This window comes from Micromonas pusilla, assembly GCF_000151265.4.
Source record: "Micromonas pusilla CCMP1545 genomic scaffold MICPUCscaffold_8, whole genome shotgun sequence".
Classification (NCBI taxonomy): Eukaryota; Viridiplantae; Chlorophyta; class Mamiellophyceae; order Mamiellales; family Mamiellaceae; genus Micromonas; species Micromonas pusilla.
In genome coordinates this window covers 1,078,861-1,099,924 of record NW_003315889.1, presented here as the reverse complement: position 1 = coordinate 1,099,924, position 21,064 = coordinate 1,078,861, and the positions used below count along the sequence as shown (strand labels likewise).

At 68.9% G+C, this 21,064-nt stretch overlaps 13 protein-coding genes across 13 annotated transcripts; 5 read left to right on the top strand and 8 right to left on the bottom strand.

The window, feature by feature from the left end:
• Positions 1 to 4: 4 nt before the first annotated feature.
• On the top strand, positions 5 to 2,167 carry MICPUCDRAFT_60407 (tso1-like transcription factor; the record flags this gene model as incomplete). Its single annotated transcript, XM_003060765.1, has 2 exons — positions 5 to 121; positions 407 to 2,167. 2 exons carry the CDS (start codon positions 5 to 7, stop codon positions 2,165 to 2,167), a joined length of 1,878 nt encoding a protein of 625 aa, XP_003060811.1.
• A 341-nt stretch (positions 2,168 to 2,508) lies between these two features.
• On the bottom strand, positions 2,509 to 3,312 carry MICPUCDRAFT_41108 (CorA metal ion transporter family; the record flags this gene model as incomplete). Its single annotated transcript, XM_003060463.1, has 1 exon — positions 2,509 to 3,312. The coding sequence occupies one exon, from the start codon at positions 3,310 to 3,312 to the stop codon at positions 2,509 to 2,511; it is 804 nt and encodes a 267-aa protein (XP_003060509.1).
• A 223-nt stretch (positions 3,313 to 3,535) lies between these two features.
• Positions 3,536 to 4,540, bottom strand: MICPUCDRAFT_60405 (uncharacterized protein; the record flags this gene model as incomplete). Its single annotated transcript, XM_003060462.1, has 1 exon — positions 3,536 to 4,540. One exon carries the CDS (start codon positions 4,538 to 4,540, stop codon positions 3,536 to 3,538), a length of 1,005 nt encoding a protein of 334 aa, XP_003060508.1.
• Positions 4,541 to 4,648: 108 nt separating this feature from the next.
• MICPUCDRAFT_60404 (uncharacterized protein) lies at positions 4,649 to 4,954 on the bottom strand (the record flags this gene model as incomplete). Its single annotated transcript, XM_003060461.1, has 1 exon — positions 4,649 to 4,954. The coding sequence occupies one exon, from the start codon at positions 4,952 to 4,954 to the stop codon at positions 4,649 to 4,651; it is 306 nt and encodes a 101-aa protein (XP_003060507.1).
• Positions 4,955 to 5,201: 247 nt separating this feature from the next.
• Positions 5,202 to 6,252, top strand: MICPUCDRAFT_60403 (uncharacterized protein; the record flags this gene model as incomplete). The annotated part of the gene is made up of 2 exons (XM_003060764.1): positions 5,202 to 5,413; positions 5,598 to 6,252. 2 exons carry the CDS (start codon positions 5,202 to 5,204, stop codon positions 6,250 to 6,252), a joined length of 867 nt encoding a protein of 288 aa, XP_003060810.1.
• Positions 6,253 to 6,337: 85 nt separating this feature from the next.
• On the bottom strand, positions 6,338 to 6,994 carry MICPUCDRAFT_60402 (uncharacterized protein; the record flags this gene model as incomplete). Its single annotated transcript, XM_003060460.1, has 1 exon — positions 6,338 to 6,994. One exon carries the CDS (start codon positions 6,992 to 6,994, stop codon positions 6,338 to 6,340), a length of 657 nt encoding a protein of 218 aa, XP_003060506.1.
• Positions 6,995 to 8,098: 1,104 nt separating this feature from the next.
• On the top strand, positions 8,099 to 8,718 carry MICPUCDRAFT_69293 (uncharacterized protein; the record flags this gene model as incomplete). Its single annotated transcript, XM_003060763.1, is given in 11 exon segments — positions 8,099 to 8,251; positions 8,253 to 8,273; positions 8,284 to 8,337; positions 8,464 to 8,475; positions 8,477 to 8,511; positions 8,513 to 8,519; position 8,521; positions 8,523 to 8,559; positions 8,614 to 8,663; positions 8,665 to 8,685; positions 8,687 to 8,718. Coding segments are annotated over 9 exon segments (345 nt in total). The 3' UTR covers positions 8,639 to 8,663; positions 8,665 to 8,685; positions 8,687 to 8,718.
• Positions 8,719 to 9,330: 612 nt separating this feature from the next.
• On the top strand, positions 9,331 to 11,205 carry MICPUCDRAFT_60400 (uncharacterized protein; the record flags this gene model as incomplete). The annotated part of the gene is made up of 3 exons (XM_003060762.1): positions 9,331 to 9,845; positions 10,102 to 10,290; positions 10,461 to 11,205. The coding sequence occupies 3 exons, from the start codon at positions 9,331 to 9,333 to the stop codon at positions 11,203 to 11,205; spliced, it is 1,449 nt and encodes a 482-aa protein (XP_003060808.1).
• Positions 11,206 to 11,331: 126 nt separating this feature from the next.
• Positions 11,332 to 12,771, bottom strand: MICPUCDRAFT_60399 (uncharacterized protein; the record flags this gene model as incomplete). The annotated part of the gene is made up of 2 exons (XM_003060459.1): positions 11,332 to 12,543; positions 12,700 to 12,771. 2 exons carry the CDS (start codon positions 12,769 to 12,771, stop codon positions 11,332 to 11,334), a joined length of 1,284 nt encoding a protein of 427 aa, XP_003060505.1.
• A 288-nt stretch (positions 12,772 to 13,059) lies between these two features.
• MICPUCDRAFT_47984 (uncharacterized protein) lies at positions 13,060 to 14,427 on the top strand (the record flags this gene model as incomplete). The annotated part of the gene is made up of 2 exons (XM_003060761.1): positions 13,060 to 13,607; positions 13,782 to 14,427. The coding sequence occupies 2 exons, from the start codon at positions 13,060 to 13,062 to the stop codon at positions 14,323 to 14,325; spliced, it is 1,092 nt and encodes a 363-aa protein (XP_003060807.1). The 3' UTR covers positions 14,326 to 14,427.
• A 1-nt stretch (position 14,428) lies between these two features.
• MICPUCDRAFT_60397 (uncharacterized protein) lies at positions 14,429 to 14,746 on the bottom strand (the record flags this gene model as incomplete). The annotated part of the gene is made up of 1 exon (XM_003060458.1): positions 14,429 to 14,746. The coding sequence occupies one exon, from the start codon at positions 14,744 to 14,746 to the stop codon at positions 14,429 to 14,431; it is 318 nt and encodes a 105-aa protein (XP_003060504.1).
• Positions 14,747 to 16,197: 1,451 nt separating this feature from the next.
• Positions 16,198 to 17,596, bottom strand: MICPUCDRAFT_28108 (uncharacterized protein; the record flags this gene model as incomplete). Its single annotated transcript, XM_003060457.1, has 2 exons — positions 16,740 to 17,596; positions 16,198 to 16,352 (listed from the first exon to the last, which is right to left on the bottom strand). Coding segments are annotated over exons 1-2 (888 nt in total), but the record flags the coding sequence as incomplete, so codon positions are not given.
• Positions 17,597 to 18,240: 644 nt separating this feature from the next.
• On the bottom strand, positions 18,241 to 20,496 carry MICPUCDRAFT_60395 (uncharacterized protein; the record flags this gene model as incomplete). The annotated part of the gene is made up of 1 exon (XM_003060456.1): positions 18,241 to 20,496. The coding sequence occupies one exon, from the start codon at positions 20,494 to 20,496 to the stop codon at positions 18,241 to 18,243; it is 2,256 nt and encodes a 751-aa protein (XP_003060502.1).
• Between the last annotated feature and the right edge of the window lie 568 nt (positions 20,497 to 21,064).

Here is a 21,064-nt window from a genome sequence, read left to right as displayed (position 1 = left end):
CGCCATGAGCGCGGACGCCGCGGTGATCGCCGCGGTGTCCGCGTTGGCGCAGTCGCCGCTCCGCCCGGGCGTCCTCGACGACGTCACCGACGTCGCGTCCGTCGCGCAGCTCCGCAAACAGGTGCGAAAAAAAGAGAGAAAAGAGCGCCAAAACGATCGATCGATACCACGCACGATCCCTCCCGATCGCGGCGCGCCTCTCCTCGATCGCCGTGGCATTGGCCCGTTTTTCGACGCGCGCGCCTTCCCTGAGTCGCATTCGTCGACGCCTTCTCGATTCTGCCCGCGATATCCCTCTCACGCGACGAGCGCGCGCTGACGATCGCCTCTCCCCCCCCGATCGCGAATCCGATATTATTTGTCCTCTCGCGCTCCGCCTCTCGTCGTTTTGCCTCCTCCCTCGCAGCTCGAGAACGAGTTCAACGTGAACCTCACGGAACCGGAGTCGAACGTCGTGCGATCGATCTCGCGACTCGAGAAGGAGCTCCTCCAGCTCGACGACGAGCTCGACCTCGACGGCGGCTACGGCCGCGGCCGCGTCGACGGCGGCGCGAACCTGAGAGGCGCGGCGGCGAGAGGCAGACGCGACGCGGGCGCGGGCGCCCCCGCGGGCGTCGGCGCCGTCGCCGCGGAGGCGTCCGAGGCGATGGAGGGCGCGAAGCGCTCGTCCACGACCGGCGCGTCCATGGAGTGGCCGCACGGGCTCTCGAAGACGGTGAAGAAGGATGGCGAGGACTCGCCGCGGATGAACTCCGCGACGATGCGCGGGCAGAGAGCGCGGTTGGTCGCCCTCGGCGCCGCCGGGAAGAAGGGTGGGAAAAAATCCGCCGACGGCGCGCTTCTGGACGACGCGGGGCGGCCTTTATCCGCGCCCGCGAGCGGCAGAGGCGGCGGATCCGCGCAGAAGGGCGGTAACGGCAACGCGAACAGGCGTCTCAGCGGCGCGAACGCGATGTCCACGCCCGCGGTGAAGGACTCCAGGGCGCCGCGTTTCAGCGCGGACGGCTCCGGGTCCGTCCTCTGCACGCCGGTGAATTTATTCGGCGGCGGAGGGAAGGGCGGCGGCGACACCCCGGAGAGCTGCGCGAGCAAGAAGTGCAACTGCAAGAAGAGCAAGTGTCTGAAGCTTTACTGCGAGTGCTTCGCCGCGGGGGCGTTCTGCCAGGACTGCTCATGTCAGAACTGCCAGAACACGCCGGACAACGCGGCGCTCGTCCAGATGACGCGGACGCAGATCGAGCTGCGAAACCCGCAGGCGTTTGCGAACAAAATCGTCGCGACGGACGGCGAAGAGAAGCACAAGAAGGGGTGCCACTGCAAGAAGAGCGCGTGCCTGAAGAAGTACTGCGAGTGCTTCCAAGCCGGGGTGCTGTGCCAGGAGTACTGCAAGTGCGAGGGGTGTAAGAACGCCGGCCCGGACGGGCCGTTCGGCGCGACGCCGCCGGCGGCGACGGCGGCGGCGAAGTCGTCCAAGTCGAAGGCGTCGAACGCGAAGTCGGCGGCGGCGGCGGCGGCGGCGACGACGACGACGACGACGGCGGCGATGATGGGCGGCGCGATGCCGTCCCCCGGCGCGCTCATCAACGACGACGAGGCGGATCTCATCATCGAGGAGTTGATGATGAAGAGCCCCGGACGAGGCGGCGCCGCCGCGCTCGCCGTCGCCGAGGAGCTCGGTTTGGATCTCCTCCAGAGCCCGCCGAAAAAGGCGGGGAGCGGCGCGGGCGCGGGCGCGGGCGCGGGCGCCGCGTCGTCCGGGTCGACGCCGCCGTCCGCGGCGCCCGACGCGGTGCACGCGACGCCGATGAAGAGAGCGGAGATCTCCCCGCTCACCCCCGGCAGCGGCACGATCATGCGCGCGGGCCCGGGGCGCGTGACCCTGAACGGCGGCGGGGCCGTGTTTGAGCGCACGACGCGCAGCAAAGTCCCGCCGCCGCGATTCGGGGACGACCCGGCGACGCGGAAAGCCGCGGTGGAGGCGGCGACCGCGGCGGCCGCGGCGGCGGCTGCCGCGAGCTCGGAGAAGACGCCGAACACGATCACGCGCAAAGCGACGCGATCGAGGGCGTTTGGCTCGCTCGCGAGCGGCCACGATTCGCTTCAGGGCGGGATGATGACGACGCTCGGGTCGCCCGTGCCTCTTAGCACCCCGGAGGGTTTCGAGTAGAAGAGAAGAAAGTGAGGCGGCGGGGCGGGTTCGAGCGGCCGGGCCGGCGGCGCGAACCGGAGAGGAGAGGAGGAGAGCGGTGGGAGAAGAGAAGAGAAGCGTCGTCGACGATGACGATGACGAACGAGGGAGGCGGTTCGGTTCGCACGAGACTCGCGCGAACCGAGGGACGACGGTACGGAGGGACATTTTACCGGCGGGAAGCGACGACCTACGCGACGGGAACTTAAACTAGATGTGTATACCCTAACATGCTCGCTGTGTCAATTCCAAATTATCCATCAACGAAAGGCAGCGCGGGAGTAGTTTCATCATCACAACGCTCGACTACAGTCCGTCACTTACATCGACAGCAGCTTCTTCGCCCTGAGATACATCACCACCGAGGCGAAGACCAGCACGCTGGCCGCGCCGGAGACGAAACACACGTCTCGAAACGCTTGCTGATCCGACTCCCAACCCGTCCTCAGGTTCATCCCGAACACCCCGGCGACCATGGAGAACATCCCGACCGCGAGCATCCCGTTGGAGAGAAGTAAATCGATCCGTATGAGCTGGTTCCGCTGCGAGTCCAACGAAATCTCCGCGAGATCTTCGGTATCCTCGATCGCGTCGCGGAGTTCGCAAAGCCTCTTGTGCGAGTAATCCACGTGCATGTAGTACGCCTCCAGTAGCGCTTCCACGCCCTCGTGGGCTTCGTCGTCGGGATCCGAGCTTCGCGTGGACGACTTGGACGAGGAGGAGGAGGAAGAGGAAGAAGAAAGGGAGGACGCGGAGGAGGAGGAGGACGGGGAGCGGCTGGATCTGTCGCGTCCGCGGCGGCGCTCGCGGCGACGGCGCGGCGCCGAAGCCGAAGCCGGCGTCGCATCCGACCGCGGTTCATCGCCGCCGCCGCCGCCGCCGCCGATGGAAGCGGACGCGCCGTCTGCGTCGCAGTCGCGCTGGTCGAACGATGCGTTCGTCGTCCACGTCATCGACAGGTTCTTCTCGTCCGTGCCGTCGCCGTCGCCGTCGCCGTCGCCGTCGCCGTCGCCGTCGCCGTCGCTTCTCGGCCGCGGCGACCGCGACGGCGGCGCGTGCGTCCCGTGCCGCGCCGCTTCCTCCGCCTCCAGCGCCTCCTTCCTCGTCAAGCACATGTCCGTCATGTCGTCGTCGTCCGCGAGCAGCTTCGCGAGCTCTTCTCTGACCGCGGCGACGCGCACGGTGAGCCCATTCATGCGCGACTGAGGGTGTTTGCCCATACGAAGCGACGTCGGGGCGGCGTTCGGGGGCGCGTCGGTCCAAGTCGAAAGGCGTCGAGGTCGGGGACGACTGAAAGCGCGGGACGGGCGAAGAGAAACGACGGCAAATATCCTTAAGGAACGGCGTTCACCACGCGGACGGGGTCGTATGGGGACCAGTGTGAGGAGGACGCGCCTTGACCGACCGCACGCGCTCGAGCGACCGCCGCGTCACGTGGTCCGCGAGACGTTCCAACGCCGGGGACGCGTCGCGTTCCAGCATCGTCGTCTCGTCGAGGAGACGCTGGCAGACGTCGTGCAGCGCAGCCTCGATGACCCTGAGTTCGAAAGGAAGGTCGAGGACGCGCAGGTCGTGCGCGATGTCGTGTTTCAGGCCGAGGATGTCCGTCGTCGGGAACGTTCGCGAGTCGTCGAGATCGTCGTCGTCGTCGGCGGCGGCGGCGGCGGCGGCGGCGGCGGCGGCGGCGGCGTCGTATTCGGCGCACTTCGCCGCGTCGAGGATGTCGTCCATTCCAGACTCGAGCGAGTACATCCGCGACAACGGCGGCGGCGTGGACGTCCGCGAAGGCGGCGGTTGCGGCGCGGGCACGGGCGCGAACGGCGTCGGCTTCGACGGCGACCGCGTCGGCGGGCGCGTCAGCGTCTCGGGCGCGGGTTCCGATCGCGTCCGACGCGCGCCCCCGCTCGGCGTCCACGCCGGCGTCTGACCCTCCCTCGGGGACCCGCACTCTTCTCCTCCTCCTCCCGCTCCCGGCGGCGCGAGCTGCCGCTTCAGCAGCGCGACGAACCGTCGGACGTGCGCGTCCGGCTCCGCGGAGGTGAAAAGCAACGCGTGCGTGGACACGACGATCATCTTGACGTGCTCTGAGGGTCGTTCCATACAAAGCGACGTCGGGGGGGAGTTGAAAGGCGTCAGAAGCGGAGTTGAAAGGCGTCGAGGGGGGCGGGGACTGAGAGCGAGGGCTGGGCGGAGAGATGCGCCGGGAAAAGTCCTTAAGGAACGGCGTTCACCACGCCGACGCGGTCGTATGGGGACCGGTGTATACAACGCGCCTAAGTTGACCACCACGGCTCGCGGGCGGATGAAGACGCTCGCCGTGGAGGGCGTCGGAAGCGACGGGTCTAGGATCATCAGGTCGCGGAAAGGCACCCCGAACGATCCGTAGGGTCACCACAAAACATAATAAACGGTATGGTCACGAGCGTTAATCCTACGGCATATCGACCGAAGAGAGAGTTATTACGGCGACCTCGCCTCTTTTTGCATCTCCGCCTTTGACGCCTCCAGCAGCGACACCGCGCCGCCGCGGTCGACGAGGAGCCACCGCCGGCTGAGCGCGTATCGCTTCGCTTGCACGCGGTCGTGCGGCCCCGGGGTGTGTATGATCGCGTTCGGGCCGACGACGTAGCCGTAGCCCGCGGACGACGGCGACGGGCGCTCGAGCGGCGGCGGCGGCGACGTCGTCGGCGTCGAGGGCGAGCGCGCGCGCGACCCCGCCCTCGGAGAGAGCCCACCCGCGTCGCTCGCGGCGCAGCCGCCCTCCATCGCGTCGGCGCCGAGGAGCGGAGCGACGAGGCACTCGCGCGATGGGGACGTCGCGCGCGCGTCGAGTCCGAGCGACGTGCGCGCGCGCATGGACGTGTGCGCGCGTCGCGGCGCGCGCGGAGGCGGCGGCGGTCGTCTCTCGGACGCCTCAGCTCGGACGAGACGACGCGACGACCGCGAGACGAGCGCGCCAGGCCGGACTCTTCCCAGCTGACAGCTGCGCTGCGTTTCAAAAGCGCGGCGCGCGATGGACGCCGCGACGCGCCGCGCCGCCGCGGCGGACGCGACCGCCGCCTCGCGCGCCCACCCTCACCCCGCTCCTCCAATCGCGCTCGACGTCGCCGCGTTCGATCGCTCGTCGCTGACCGTCTACCTCAACGACGCGCTCACGCTCGTGTTCGAGAACCGCCCGGAAGATCCGATCGCGTTCTGCGCCGATTACCTTCGACGCGTCCTCAGGTGCGTTCTATACACTGGTTCCCATACGACCGCGTTCGCGTGGTGAACGCCGATCCTTAAAGACTTTGCCCGGCGCGTCTCTCCGCCCACCCCTTGCGTTCAATCCCCGCCATCGACGCCTTTCAACTCCATCTGACGCCCATGAACTCCACCCCGACATCGCTTCGTATGGAACGACCCTCAGCGGCGCCGGGCCGGTGCCGCGCGCGTACCAGTTCCTCACGCTGTGCCCGCATCACAGGACGGCGTTCATAGACAACGCGGTCGTCGCGTTCGGGGTGCTGGAGAAGGAGCGCGGCGGCGTCAGCGCGGGAGACGCGAAGGCGGTGATGCAAATGCTGTGCGCGGATTTCCCGCGGGAGGTCGCGGTCGCGGTGCTGCGAGCGTTGGGGAGGGGGGACGACGACGACGCGGAGGACGTGGACTTTTTCGAGTTCCTCGGCGGCGTGCGCGCGTGCTTGGCGTTCGAGGAGGCGCTGGGGGAGGTGGAGAGGGCGTTCGCGATGTACGGCGCCGCGGACGGCGACGACGCAGCCGGCGGCGGCGACGGCGGCGAAAATGAAAACGAAAACGAAAACGTCGTCGACGCGCGCGACGACTCCCGGACGGTGCCCAAGTCCACGCTTCGCGACGTTCTCCGACGCGTCGGCGAAGACGTCGGAAAGCGCGGGGATAAGCGATGGGACGATTTCCGAGCGCTGTCGACGCGCGTCGTCGACGCGATACCCGGGACACGGGTGACGTTTTCGCGGTTCGCGACGGCGGTGTTTCGGGCGATGGCGCCGTCGCCGTCGCCCGCGAGCGGCGGCGGCGGCGGGGTCTGGGACGCGCTCGCGTAGGGTGGTGTTAGGTAGTCGTGTGAACGTAGTATGTACACGTGCGTGTTCGTGTTCGTCGTCAGTTCGTGCGTGTTCGTGTTCGTCGTCAGTTCGTGCGCGTCGCCGCGAGCTCGGCCTCGAGCATGCGACATATCCCACGTAGATACTGAAACCCGATAGACCCGAAGTAGTTTCGGTCATAGCCGATGTCGAAGGCGACGCGAAACCACTTCAGCGCCTCTTTTTTGTCCTCCGCTACACCGCACAGGCCGTGTCGGTAAAGGTTTCCGAGATTGAATGAGTGCGCGGCCTTGACGTTCAACTCGAACGCCTTCGCTTCGTCTATATCCACGCCTTCGCCGAGCTGGTAGCACACTGCGAGGAAGTACGTCGAGTCGGCGTGCCCTAACTCTGAAGCTTTTATCAGCCACTCGCACGACTTCCTCCGGTCTTTCTCCACGCCATGGTCGCCGTGCCGATAGCACCTTCCGATCGCGTACATGCAATCAGCATCGCCGCGATCGGCCCCCTTGCGCCACCAGTAGACCGCCTCCGCGTCCTTGTGCTCGGAGTGATGAAACTCGTCACCGAGCTTCTTCAAAGCACTGAGACCACCGCCGCACGGCAACGACGCGTCCGCCTTCTCCGCGTCCCTGAACACCCTGCTCACGGCGGCGAGCGCGATGCGGTCCCTTGGGTTCGGCCCGAGGTTGGAGAAGATCACGCACGCGATGGACCCGTCGGCCTCGAGGGTGGCATGCATCTCGGATCTGGGCGTGGCGGCGGGGGGGGCGCGCGGGGAGTGCGAACTCGACGATATTTTTGCACTATTTTTGTGCGTCCAAAGAAGCCCGACCAGAATTTTGATGAAGTCAAGCGAGTCGCTCGTCGTTGTTTTCGTTCGTCGTCGCGGGCGCGCCTTCCTCGGCATTCGGACGCGCGCAACCGCACGCGAACCGCACTCGCCGCGGGTTCTTCCTCTCCCGCGTCCACGCGAGCTCAGTCCTCGCGCGCTTCGCGTCCGAAGCGCCGGAGACGCGCGCGCGCAGCCGTCGTCGTCTCGCCTTCTCCGCGCGCGAGAATTATTGCCACCTGGACGAATAATTGACAATCGATCGCGCGAGCGAATCTGAACGCGAACGCGCCTGGTGTCATGTCGACGCCGTACCAGTACCCCGCGGCGCCGCAGACCGGCTACGACCAAGGGTATCCTCAGGTGCGCGCGCGTCTCCGGCGTCGAACCCGCGCGCGTCGCGTCGACCCGACACCCCGTTCGACGACGTCGTCGTCCGTCGACGAAAAGAAATAAGTGAGTGAACGAAAACGCGAGCCCCTTCCTCCCTGACCCCCTCCCCTCCTCCTCCCCCTCAAATCCAATCCAACCCAACCCAGGCCCCGATCAACGTCGCGCCGCCCGACCCGTACGCGTCCCAGGGCTACCCCGCCGCCCCCGCGCCGCCGAACCTCGCGCAGCAGCCGCTGATGCCCGACTACAGGTCGCCCTCCGAACAACATCGCGCGCGGTCGGCGACGGCGACGGCGGCGGCGACGGCGTACGACGACCCCTACGCGGGCGGGTACGACGCGATCAACTACCCGAGCATCCCCGCGCTGATCCAGCACTCGCAGCAGCAGAGCGCTCGCGGCGCCGGCGCGGGGGGCTCTTACGGCGATAATAATAATCGATCCTCGGCTTCGTACCCCGGCCGCGCGGCCAAGCCGAACGAGGTCTCCGGCGCGACGAGCGGCAACGCGCGGTACAAGTGCATGCTCCTCCCGACCGCCGACGGCGCGGACGTCGAGGACGTCGTCTTGCAAGTCGGTCTCGACGGCGTCCGGGTGTACGACTCGAACGGCGTCGCGACGGATGGTGCGTCGCGCGCGTTCCCGCTGGAACGCGTCGCCAGCTGGCGGACTTTGGATCCGACCGTCTTTGTTGTGGTGGTCGTCGCGACCGCGACCGGGACCGGGACCGGGTCCGGCGAGGCGCAGATCGCGCTGTCCTCGGACGAGGCGACGACGACGGCGATGATGGACACGCTCACGACGGGGGCGTTTCAGTGGTGCGAGCTCAGAGGGTTCGACCCGTCCGCGACGATCGAGGACTGCGGCGGGGGCGCGTGGGCGAATAAAAAGGCGCGGCAAAGCGGCGGCGGCGGCGGCGGCGGGTCCGTCGGCGGCGGCGTCGTTCCCCCCACGACCGACCCCGAACGCCCGGCGCCGTCGATCGACTGGAACGACGGCATCGACTACTGCGGCTGGCTCTCGAAGAGAGGCGAGACGATCCAGATGTGGCGAAGGCGGTGGTTCGTCCTCAAAGAGAACAAGCTCGCGTGGTTTAAGAATAACTTTGACCAGCAGAAACAGCCGCGGCATCCGCGCGGGGTCATCGACCTCGCCGCGGTGAACACCGCGTGCACGGCGTCGAAGCACGAGGCGGGAAAGGCGCACGCGATCGATCTCATCGGAAGCGCGGACGCGGAGAAGCGAGGGTGTAAGTTTTTAGTCGCGGACTCAGAGCGGGAAGCGGACGCGTGGGCCATGGCGATTCACAAGTCGATGTCCGGCGCCGGCGCCGGGTCCGGCGCCGGCGGAGGGCAGCAGAGTTATAACGCGCCGTCCGCGGGCGTTTCCGGCGGCGGCGGTTCTTCTTCCTCCTCGCATCAGCAGCAACGACTGGACGACGGGTCCGGGCTCGGGTCGCAGCTGCACGGAGCGTTCGCGTCCGTGCCGCGGTCCGGAGGAGGGAGGGATCTCAACCCGGACATCGACGTGAGCGTGACGGGGTACACTCCGGGCGGCGGCGGGAGCGGCGGCGGCGGGAGCGCGTGGGAGCAGTTTTACACGAACGAGGGCGTCGCGTATTACGTGAACAACGTCACCGGGGTGACGCAGTGGGAGGCGCCGCGGTAGACGAAGAGACGAGAGTGCGCGGCGGCGGCGCCTGNGTNTGNGTGNGCNTGGTGGTGTTGGTAGCGGTAGCCGCGGCGGCGGTGTTCGTGTGGTTCTGGGTTGGTTTCCCCGCGTTTTTCTCGGGCGGTTCAAAGCGCGCGACGCGGCGCGGTCGACGCCGCCGCGCACCCTTCGCCGCGCGCGCCCATGGCGCGCGTCCTCGCGCGGTGGCTCCCCTGGGTTCGACCCCCCCCGCGCGACGGCGACGACGACGACGCGAGCGGGGAGGCGGCGTCGTCGCCTCGCGTCCCCCGAGACGCGACCACCGCCGCCCCCCGCGACGACGCCGCGCCTCCGCCGCCGCCGCCGCCGCCGCCGCCGCTCCCGCCCGCGCTGGCGACCGCGTGCGTCGTGTGCGACGCCGCGTGCGACGTCGCCTCGCACGCGCTCCCGTGCGGGCACTGCCTGTGCGATCGGTGCCAGATCGGCTGCGCGAAGGCGTACGTGGAGGGCGGGAGAGCCGCGGGGCGCAGCCTCCGCTGTCCCGCGCTCGTCGCGTCCCCGACCGCCAGACCCGGTCTCGGCCCCGGCCCCGTCGTGGAAGAGACCGACGCTCCCTCGGCGCGATGCCCGCGCGAGCTCGCGTCGGACGACCTCCTCGCGCTGACGCCCGTCCTCCGCGCGCGCGTCGACCGCGCGCGTCGCGAGCGCGCCGCGGGCGAGTCTCGCTCGTCGTCGCGCTTCGTCAGGCGCGTTCACCTTACGCCGGTCCCCGCGTGACCGCGTTCGCGCGGTGAACGCCGTTCCTTAAGGACTTCGCTCGGCGGTTCTCTCTAGGGCTACTACAACTACGTGTACCCATCCCACGCTTTCAACATTCGGACCGCGATGCCTTTCAACTCCAAGTCTCCAACCGACGACGCCTTTCAACTCCGCTCCGACGTCGCCTCGCGCGGAACTGACCGCCCTCCTCGTCAGACGCCGCTGCCGCCGGTGTCCCACCTGCCGAACCCCCGTCAAACGCGACGGCGGGTGCGCGCAGATGTACTGCAGGCGCTGCAACACGTCGTGGTGCTGGCAGTGCGGGCGCGAGTGCGGCGGGGAAGGGCGGCACTACGGCTTGCTGTCGTTTTGGGCGTGCCCGGCGATGCATTTCCCGACGCGGAGGTGCGATTTCCTTACACTGGTCCCCATACGACCGCGATCGCGTGGTGAACGCCGTTCCTTAAGGACTATTGCCGTCGTCTCTCTCCGCCCACACCTCGCTTTCAATCCCCATCCTCTACGCCTTCCAACGCCAACTGACGCCTTTCAACTCCACCCATCCTGTACCGGAGAGTCAACCCGGCGGTCGTCTTCGTCGCTCGATGCGTCGCCGCGGTCAATCTGATAGTCGCCGCCGTCGTCGTCCTCGTCCTCGCCGCGCTCGCGCCGTTCACCGCGCCGTTCCTCGCGACCGGCGCGTTCGTGCGCACGCTCGCGCACAAGCTCCGCGCGGAGGAGGTAGAAGACGAAGGAATAAACGGCGCTCCCCTGGACGCCGAGGCGAAAGCCGCGGAGATCGTGTCGGCGCACGTCGAGTGGTCGTACGCCGTGATCGCCGGCTGCGGCGTCGACGACGACGACGCGATCTTCCCGGACGCGATCGAGAAACTCAAGCACGACCTCGTGGAGGCGGTCGTCGTGTGCGTTTACCCCATCACGCACGACTTTAAGTTCATCGCGGACCGCTGGAAGTGCGCGCATCGCGCGTGGCGGGGAATCGTCGTGACGTGTCCGCTGTACTGGCTCGGGTGTTTTTTCTGGCAGCTGATCACGTTCGCGATCGCGTACGCGCAGGCGTTGTGGACGCAGTCCATAGCCCTGAGCGAGATCGAGCTCGAGCCGTGCCCGGACCCGGTGTTTCACGCCGCGGCGTTGCAGTCGGCGTTCGCGTCGCGGGTTTTCATCGGCGGCGTCGTCTCCGCGGCCATCGCGCCGGCGTTTTTCGCGTACTGGCTGCTGGTGCTCCTCTTCGCGGCGACGGGAAAGATCTTCTCGCCGCGGTGTCGCCGCGGCGCGCGATTCCGGGAGGCGCCGTGATGCGGTTACTTACAGCGCGCGAAGGGATGAGATGGGATGGGAGGGATGGGTTCGGATGAGATACGATGTTTAAATACACTACGGAATCATCACGCGCGCGCGCGCCACTCGACGAAACCACTCTCGTCAATACAAGCTCGCGTGCCACGACTCCGGCGGCCCCGGCTTCTGCGGCGTCCTCCCCCGCTGCGGCAGCGGCTGCTCCGCGGCGTTCACGCCCGTCACTTCGTACAGATAATTCGACAAGATGCCGTTGTTGCTGTCCACGGCTTCTTTGTACCTCGCCGCCGCCGCCGCGTTCTCGCGCACGTTCTCCTCCAGCGCGTCCGCGATCGCGCGCTCCTGCCTCGCCCTCTCCTCCGCTCTCGGGTCCACGAGCGTATACGCGTCCGCGGTTCCGGTGGCGCCGCGCGCGTGTTTATACTCGACGACCCCGTCCATCTCCGCGCTCTGTCGAAACGGATCGTTGTGCTCAAACTGCCCCTTCCCTTTCCTCACCGTCTTCCAGTCCTCCGGCTCGCCGCTGCCCCACTCCGGCCCGACGATCGCGGTGCCCTCGGCGACGGACAGCGAATCCTTCGGCGGCCGTTCGGTGCCGCGCCGTTTGAACGCGCCGAGCTTGGCCATCTCGCGGTCGTCGCCGATGGCGTTCGGGTCCGAGAGCGCCGCCCGTCGGACGCTCCACTCCGCGGGGGTCTCCACGCGCGCGCGCGACGTGCGGTAAAACGGATCGAGGTCGTCCGTTTTCGCACCGGTTCGCACCCCCGCGACGGGTTCGCCGCGACCGCCCTCGGGGGACGACGCGTCGATGATCGATCGAAGCACCTTCGCGCCCGGGGATTCCGGGCCGTCCATCGGAGAGCGCTCGTCGAGGCTGAACCCGCCGCCGCCGCCGCCGCCGCCGCTCTCGATCGACGGCCTCTCCCGCCGCGGCGACGGCGCTCTGCCGACGGCGTTGTACTCCCCCCCGACCCCCGCGTGCGCCGCGATCGGATCTCTCCCCATCTCCGTCAGGTGCGAGCGCTCGGTGAATCGCCTTCCCTTCCCCCTCCGCGGCTCTTCGTTATCGTCCCGCGGCTTCCCCGGCACCGCTTTCGTCTGCCGCCCCATGCCCTGGCAGTAGTTCATCTCCGATCGTCGCGCGTTCGTGAGCCCCGCGGCGTCCCACTGGAGCGGCTTCATCGGCGCCACGGAGCTCTTCCACTCCGGAACGATGATCGTGTCCGTCCGGTATCCGGGAAGATACGCGCCCTCGGGGCCCTTCTTCCTCGCCCCGGGGAACCGGTAGTCGACGTCGTCGCCGTCTAAGAACGGGTGGCGGTCTTCGCCTTGTTGCGGCTGGCAGCGCGAGAGTCCGGAGGGAGGGAGGGAGGGAGGGAGGGACGATCGCGGTCAGAGGAGGGAATCATCAATTATAATTTCGCGGAGAGGATGAATTGGGGGGCTCGTCGAGCGCGCGGCGACGAGACGGGAGGACGGACGCTCGAGACGCACCAGGTGCTTCTTTCGCGTGCCGAACAGCTCCATCGACGACTGCGGCGACGGCGGGCCGGCTTCGCGCGGCATGATGGACGAGTCGAGGTGAGGCGTCGCGCGTCGACGTGTGATGGAGAGAGGCCTCGACGCGCGGGCCCGATTCGCGCGTTCGTTCTGGCCGACGCGGCGGACGGACGGCGTCAATTGCAATTTTTTCACCCGTTCCTCGGTTTCAACATCTGATCGCGCACCCTTTCAACGGACCGACGAACTCGTTTTAAAGGAACTCCCGCGGAGCGGATCGCACGAAAGGTCAGCAACCACGATCGTCGCCTTCTCATCACTCGCCTCCGCGCGCGCGGCACGGCGTCCTCGGCGATGTCGCACGCGGCGTCGACGCGATGCCCGCTCGCGTCTAGACACGCGCTCCTCGGGCGCGCGCGCTCCTCCCTCGGCGCGTCGTCGTCGGCGGCGGCGGCGGCGGCGGCGGCGTCGCCGCGTCCGCTCGCCGCCGGCGTCTCTTCGCGACGACGACAGACGCCTCGGCCTCCCGTCTCCCGTTCCAGGGCCCCGACGCGCTGCGTCTCCACCCCGGAGCGCTCCGCGAAAGACCCGCGCGCGCGCGTCGCGCTCGACCCGTCCGTCGTCGCCGTGCGCGAGACGACGACGAGCGGCGAGCTCCGCGCGTCCGCGGCCGCGCGCGCGCTCTCCTTCTACGAGTACCCTCCCGACCGATCCGAGTACTCCGTCCGCGCGCATCGCAACATGAGGATCGACGCGGAGTGGGACGCGATCGGCGAGAAGATCGCGGGCACGGACGTCGCGTTCAAGAACTGCCGCGTCTCGTGCCTCGTCGCGGCGCTGCCGCTCCTCGAGGACGGCGCCGCGCCGGAAGGATTCGGAATCGACGACGGCGTCCACCCCGCGTGCGTTCTCCTTCACACTGGTCCCCATACGACCGCGTTGGCGTGGTGAACGCCGTTTCTTAAGGACTTTTGCCGTCGTCTCTCTCCGCCCAGGGTCCCTCGCTTTCAATCCCTGACCGCGACGCCTTTCAACTCCAACTGACGCCTTTCAACTCCACCCCGACATGAAAAAAGGAGCGTCGCGCGAGACGGAGACCCTCCGCCGGGGACGATCGTGCTGGGCACGCTGGACGTGAACCAGGGCGTTACGCTGCCCGCGGAGGAGCTCGCGGGGAAGTTTCCGCGCGATGACGACCCGGTGCGGCCGGGGACGGACACGAGTCAGGACGGAAGAGGGCCCGGAGAAGAGAAGAAGAAGAAGACCCAGACCGGCGACACCGGCGACGCCGGCGCCGGAGAAACCGGCGTGCGCGCGACGCGGTACCGACGCGCGTACCTCAGCAACGTGTGCGTCCTCCCGCAGGCGCGGCGATTGGGTCTCGGGAAGCGGTTGATGCGACGCGCGATGGAGGTGGCGGAGGGGTGGGGCGTGGAGGAGATGTACGTGCACGTGGTGAGCGATAATCACGGCGCCAAGTCGTTCTACGAGGACTTTGGGTTCGTCGTGGAGAGCGAGGAGACCGCCGCGTTCGCCGCGGGGTTGTCGCGCCCGCCGAGGATCATCCTGAGGAAGTCGGTCGGCGTGGAAGGGGCGTCCGCGGAGGAGGCGTCGCCGTGATGCGTTCCTTCGCGGTGGATTCGTTGGAAGTACTTTCGTACATCTTAACTACTAGCTAGAGCGGCGCGACCCTCGGACGTAATAAGGTAAGACTCCTCTCTCTCTATCTCGTCGGCGGGGACGTCGCGATCTCGGGCGTGGCGAACCCCGACCCCCCCACGCCGCCGCCGCCGCTCGCGAGCGACATGTTCGCCATCGCGAGCTCGGTCAGGTTCGTGTACGCAAAGTCCGGCAACAGCTCCGCCTCTTCTCTGTTCCGCTCGTCCCCCGCGCCGCCGCTGCCGCTGTCGCTCGACGTCGACGACGACGCGCCGCCGCCGTCGTCGTCGTCGCCGTCGCCGTCGCCGTCGTCGAGCCGCCGCCGCCGCCCCCCGGACGCCCCCGCGTCCTCGCCGACGTCGTCGTCGCCGACGTCGGACATGTTCCCTAACACGTTGAGCGCGTGGTCCGGGGAGGATCGACCCGCGTCGCTGCCGACGGGGGAGGAGGAGTAGGCGTTTAAGGGCCGTTCTATACAAGCGAAAGTCGGGGTGGAGTTGAAAGGCGTCAGTTGGAGTTGAAAGGCGCCGAGGGCGGGTATTGAAAGCGAGGCGTGGGCGGAGAGAGACGACGGCAAAAGTCCTTAAGGATCGGCGTCCACATCGCCAACGCGGTCGTATGGGGACCAGTGTATAGAACGCGCCTAACGCGCCGCCGCCGCCGCCGCCGGTGGATTGCTTATTCAGCGGCGACGGCCGCGCGATGATCCCGTGCGACCCGGAGAACCACGGATTATTCGCCGACGCGGGAGAGGACCCGACGCCGCCGGGGTCCGTGCGCGCGGGGCCGGGCGACGGCGATCGCCGCCCGGGACGGCGCGGCGACGACGGCGTCCGCGCGCCGCCGCCGCCGCCGCCGCCGCCGCCGCGCCCGACGCTCCCGACGCTCCCGTGCGGCGCGTGCCCCCCACCCTCGTCCCTCTCGACGTCGCTCTCGGAGCACGCGCTCGAGGCGTACGACCGGTGTCCCAAGCTCGACGTCCCCAACGACGACCGACGGCGCCGTTGCGGCGACCGACCGAGATGGGACGCGACAACCGTCGCGATCCCCGGAGGGTGAGGGCCGTTCTATACGAGCGAACGTCAGGGTGGAGTTGAAAGGCGTCAGTTGGCGTTGAAAGGCGTCGAGGGCGGGGATTGAAACCGAGGCGTGGGTGGAGAGATGCGCCGGGCAAAGTCCTTAAGGATCGGCGTTCACCACGCCAACGGGGTCGTATGGGGACCAGTGTATAGAACGCACCTGATGCGCGCCCGCGCCAGCGCCAGCGGCGTTGAGAAACTCCCCCGCGACGAGCGACACCGGCGACGTCGACGCGGACGTCGCGTTCGAGCCCGAGTGTGTCGCCGCGGCGTCGCCACCCAGACCACTAAGGCCTCCTCCCGGGTGCGCCTGCCCCGAGCTCCACGTCTCTCGCGCGGCTCGTCGTCGAATCCGGCGACGACCGACGGCGTCGAAGTAGCTCGTGTCCTCGGCGTCATCCGGCGCGGGGATAAACATCGGCGCCGCCTCGTCGCCGCCGCCGCTCGTGACGGACGCTAACACGCGGTCGAACGACAAGGACTGAAAGAACGCGTGCGCCTTGACGTCGTCCGCGCCGTTGACGGAGCCTAACCGCGCGGCGACCTCGGAGGTGAGCAGCCCGGAGATGAGATCTCTCGCCGCCGAGGATAGCCCCTCGTCGTCGTCGTCGTCGTCGTCGTCGTCGTCCGACATCGTGTCCATCTTGCTCGCGCCGCCGCCGCCTTCTGCGGCATCGTTCGCTTTCGGTTTCGGTTTCGGTTTCGGGTTCGCTCTCGCTTTCGGTTTCATCGGCGGCCACGCGATCGTCCCGGTGAGGATGTTTTCGAAAATCTTCACCGGCGTCGCCGCGTGAAACGGCGGCACCCCCACGAGCAGCTCGAACACGACGACGCCCAGAGCCCACCAGTCAACCTCCGGGCCGTACGGCTCGCAGAGCAGAACCTCGGGGGCGAGGTAGTCGGGGGTGCCTTTCGCGAAGCCGCCGCCGCCGCCGCCGCCCGCGACGCCGCCGGACCCGCCGCCGCCGCCGCCGCCGCCGCCGACGACGACGACGACGGATCCTCCTATGGACTGCGACGCGCTGTAATCGTACACGCTGCTCGTCCGCGTCGCTCGTCCGGCGCTGGTCACGGACGTGTCGCTGCCGTACCCGCTGTGCGCGTACCCCGTCACGCTGCTCGGTGCGCGGCGGTGCGACGCCGAAGGCGACGGCGGCGGCTGCGGCGGTTGACTCGTCGTCGCGCCGCCGCCGCCGCCGCCGCCGCCGCCGTCGCCGTCGCCGGGCGACCCGCGCGACGGCGCGGGCGCGGTCCCCCCCGCGCGCGCCTTGGCGTCGCGCGCGATCCCGATGTTACTCAGCCCAAAGTCCGTGAGTTTTATGTGCCCGTTCGCCGCGATTAGCAAGTTATCCGGCTTCACGTCGCGATGGATGATCCCCCGCGCGTGGCAGTATTCCAACGCCAACGCAACCTCCGCGGCGTACTGTCTCGCGTGCGTCTCCCCGAGCCGTCCCAACTGCCTCAGCAACGAGTACAGATCGCCTCCGATGGCGTACTCGGTGACGATGTACAGATGCCGCGTGGACGCGAACGAGTAGAAGAGCTTCACGATGAACGGGTTGTCCGTGTGAATCAGCGCGTCTCGCTCCGCCATCGCCTGCTGCGTCATGTTTTTGTAAATCAAATCTTTTTTGCGAATCACCTTGATGGCGTACACGTCTTGCGTCGTGTGCTTCCGGCACAGGAACACCTTGCCGTACGCGCCGGAGGATATGAGCTTCAAGACGTCGAAGTCTTCGATCCCGACGACGCCGTGCGGGCGCTCCCCGGGGACGTGCGACGAGTGCCGCTTCTCGCGCGCGTAGAGAGGCGACCCGGGCGCGGACGTGAACGCGCCATGTCGGACGCCGACACCCGCGCGGTTCGGCGGGCTCACCGCGAGCGGCGAATCGTTCGCGACGACGTCCGTCGACCAATCGCCGCCACGCGGAGAAGAAGAAACCATCGCGTGGCTCGCGCTCGACCCGTCGCCTCCCCCGTGCGCGCACGTCTCCGCTTCCCCGGCGGCGGCGAGGTACTCCGCGAGCATTCCGCCGAGGTGCTTCGCAACCGTCTCCGTGACGTGATGCCCCTTCGCCCACGCCGCGGTGACGACGTCTTGAAGCTCGCGCTGCAGCCTCGCGAACGTGTCCTTCTCCTTGGGAGACTTCGCCGCGGCCGCCGCGAGCTCGCGCGCGACGTTGATCGCGAGTCGGTGCAGCCCGGCGAAGACGGCGATCTCCTCCGCGGTCATCACCGCTGAATCCGAATTCGTCTCCGGCGGCTCCACCCCGGGCGTCGCCTTCTCCGCCGCTCGCTCGCCCACCCCCACCGCGCCGCCGTTCGGGAGCAGGCACCTCCCCGCGCTCTCGATGAGATCCGCGACGACCGGCAGCGCGGCTTGGAACCGCTCGCTGATCGTCGCGTATCCGCCGTACCCGCGAATGAGCGCCATGTCCGCGTCTTGGAGCGATTTGCAACACGACGAGTGCGCGCGCAAGCCCTCCTCCGCGACGGGCTTTTCGCATATCCGACACAGGATGTACCCGGGCGTCGTGGTCGCGTGACTCATCAGAGACGCGATGGACGTGCGCGGGGACACGCGCGGGGACGACCCGAGCGACGACGCGGGCAGCGACAGCGCGGTCTCGGACGCTCGCGACGACCCCGGGAGGTACCGGTGATGATGATGATGATGATGATGATGATGATGATGCTTTTGCGGGGTGGAGTTGAAAGGTGTCAGTTGGAGTTGAAAGGCGCCGAGGGCGGGTATTGAAAGGGAGGGGTGGGCGGAGAGAGACGACGGCGAAAGTCCTTAAGGATCGGCGTTCACCACGCGAACGCGGTCGTATGGGGACCAGTGTATAGAACGCACCTGATGATGATGCTTTTGCGGATGATGCGGCGCGTGCGGGATCGCGAACGCAGCCGCCGCGGCGGCCGCTGCCGCCGCCCTCGCCTGCGACGACGCCGCGGCGATCGAAAAACCGCGTTCGGCGTTCGCCGCGCGCGCGGCGGACAGCGACAGCGACATCGGCGGGGACGTCCCGGGGGAGTCCGCGCTCGCCGCCGCCATCGCATTTTTCGTCAACGTGTGCGCGAGCATGCTTCCGCCGCCGCCGCCGGCGCCGCCGCCGCCGCCGGCGAGGACGTCCCTGTACGGCCGCGAGAGGCTCAGGCTCAGGCCTCCGGGCCCGCCGCTTACGCCGCCGGCGCCTGGGCCGCCGCCGGCGCCGCCGGGGCCGCCGTCGCTGGCGCCCGGCGCGTCGAAGTCCATCGCCTCGCGCGAGAGCCGGCGGCGGTGCTTCGGGGGCGTCGGCGGGCGGCCGCCCGCCGTCGTCCCCGCGGGCGGCGGCGACGGCTTCGCCAACGGCGCGGGGATCACTTTCGTGGGCGTTGAAAGTAACGCACCACCTGTTTGCGTTTGCGCTAGAGCTGGAGGCCGCGGCGCTTGCACGACGAGCGCGTGCGCGTAACTCATCGGCCGTCGCGCCCCCGAAGCGCCGCCGGGGTGCTGCCCTTTGTGCATCTCCTCCTGGATCGCCGCCGCCGCCGCGGTCGCCATCAGCGACGCGCTCGCCTCGGACGCGGACCTTCGCAGCGTCTTCTGTGTGACCCCGTGTGAAGCCGCGTGTGAAGCCGCGTGCCCCGCCGGGGACGTGTTCTTGCGAAGGATGAGCCGCTCGCCGGACGGCGCGCCGCCGCCGCCGACGTCAACTTCGAACACGTCTTCGTCCTCTCGTCCGTCGCTGTCGTCGCCTTTCGCGGTGGAGAACGAACTCCCGCCGTGCGCGAGCGACGCCGGGGCGCGACTCCGCGGGTGGTCCTCGGTCTCGTCCGCCCAGTCCACGCCGAGGGAGCTGCCGCTCGCGACTCTGGACATCCCGCCGCCGGAAACGCCGCCGCGGGCGCGGCCGCTCTCTTCGGACAGCCTCGACGACAACCGCGGCGGAGAGCCGCTCAACGGCGACCCGGCGCCCCTCTCCGCGCTCAGGCTCCGCGGCCGCGGCACGTACGGCGGCGGCGCGGGCGGCGCGACGGGCGGGCCAACGTGCGGCGGCGCGACGACGACGGCGTCGGCGTCGGCGATCCCGCGTTTTATTTCCTCATCCGCGAGCGCCGACTGCCACGCGCTCACCGCGGCGGCGTACGTCCGCAGCCCCGCGACGACGCGGTTTATCGCGCTCGCGGTCTGCTGCGGCACCGTCGCGGACGCCATCGCGTCCTCCGTCTCCGCGGCTTTCACCGCGTCGGCGGCGAGGAGCGACACGCGGCCTCGCTCGCGCGCCGCCGCCGCCGCCGCCGCTTCCGAGAACGCGCCGCCGCCCTGAGAAGCCGAAGCCGAAGCCGAAGCCGAAGCCGAAGCCGAAGCCGCCGGCGGGGACGTGGACGTCGTCGTCGTCGTCGTCGTCGTCGTGGACTTCGCGCCCTCGTCCAAGGTCACCACGAGCGGCATGAACCGCGACAGCGAAAACAGGAGCGTCGCGAGTTGCGTCCGCTCGACGCTTCGACGCGCGGCGACGCCGAGGAGGGTCCGCACGTGCAACACGACGCACTCGCACGACGCTCGGAGCGCCTCCGCGTCCATCTCCATGAGCGTCTGCGCGAGCGCGGCGAGTTCGGACGCGACCGCGGAGGAGGACGGGCAGGGGGATCCGGCGGCTTCGCCGCCGGCGCCGCGGCACGAATCGCGGAGCTGCCGAAGCGCCGCGCGGACGTGCGGCAGCGCGAGGCGCAGGTGCACGCCCGTCGTGTCCAGCCTCGCGCGCGCGGACGCGGACGCGGACGCCGCATTCGGCGGCGCGTCCACGGCGGCGGACGCCGTCCGCCTGAGATGCTCGCCGCCGCCGCCGCCGCCGCCGCCGCCGCCGCCGCCGTCCGCGGGCCCGCCCGCGCGCGATCGCGACGCGGGCGAAGAAGCGGACGCGGCGTTCGCCGACGAGATCGCGCCCGTCGCGCCGTCCTCCGCGATCGCGCGCGTCGCCGCGGGTTTCGTCGCGTCGTCGCTCGCGAGGAGCTTCCTCGCCGCGGCGGCGTACGAGCTCTCCTTCGCGCGGGCGCGGAGATCCATCATGGAGACGCTCAGGCGCGGGCGCGGGGGGTCCGACGGGCTCATCCTCGTCGCGGCGCGGAGACTAAGAACTTCTTTCTCGTAACAACGACGCGCGGTGGGCGGGGGAGGACGACGGACGTCTTCCGCGTCAGCGTCCGCGCTTCACCGCTCCGCTTGACGACCAGTCTGCTACAGTACGGCGTCTACGAGACGCGCATCGCGCGAGTGCAAAACGCGCGAGTGTCAAAGGAGACGTTCGCGGCGTCGCGTCCGTGCGGTCGCGCGCGATGGATGTGCGGAGACGAGCGGCGGCGAGCGTCGAAGGAAACGTCGTCAGGTGGACGACTCGCGCGAAAAGAAAGAGAGATTACAGTATTTTGTCGCAGATATCATAACGCTGTTCGTACACCTTGTGAATACGGAGGCTCGATGCGCGTGCATCGAGCGTCCCGCGCGCGTCGTTCGAGCTAAATACGCGTGAGGAATGTGCACATGACGCGACAGGGCGTCACACGACCCACCACGGCTTCGCCTTCCCGGGCGTCCGACCCGTTCTCAGCGGCGGCGGCGGCGGCGGCGGGAGCGG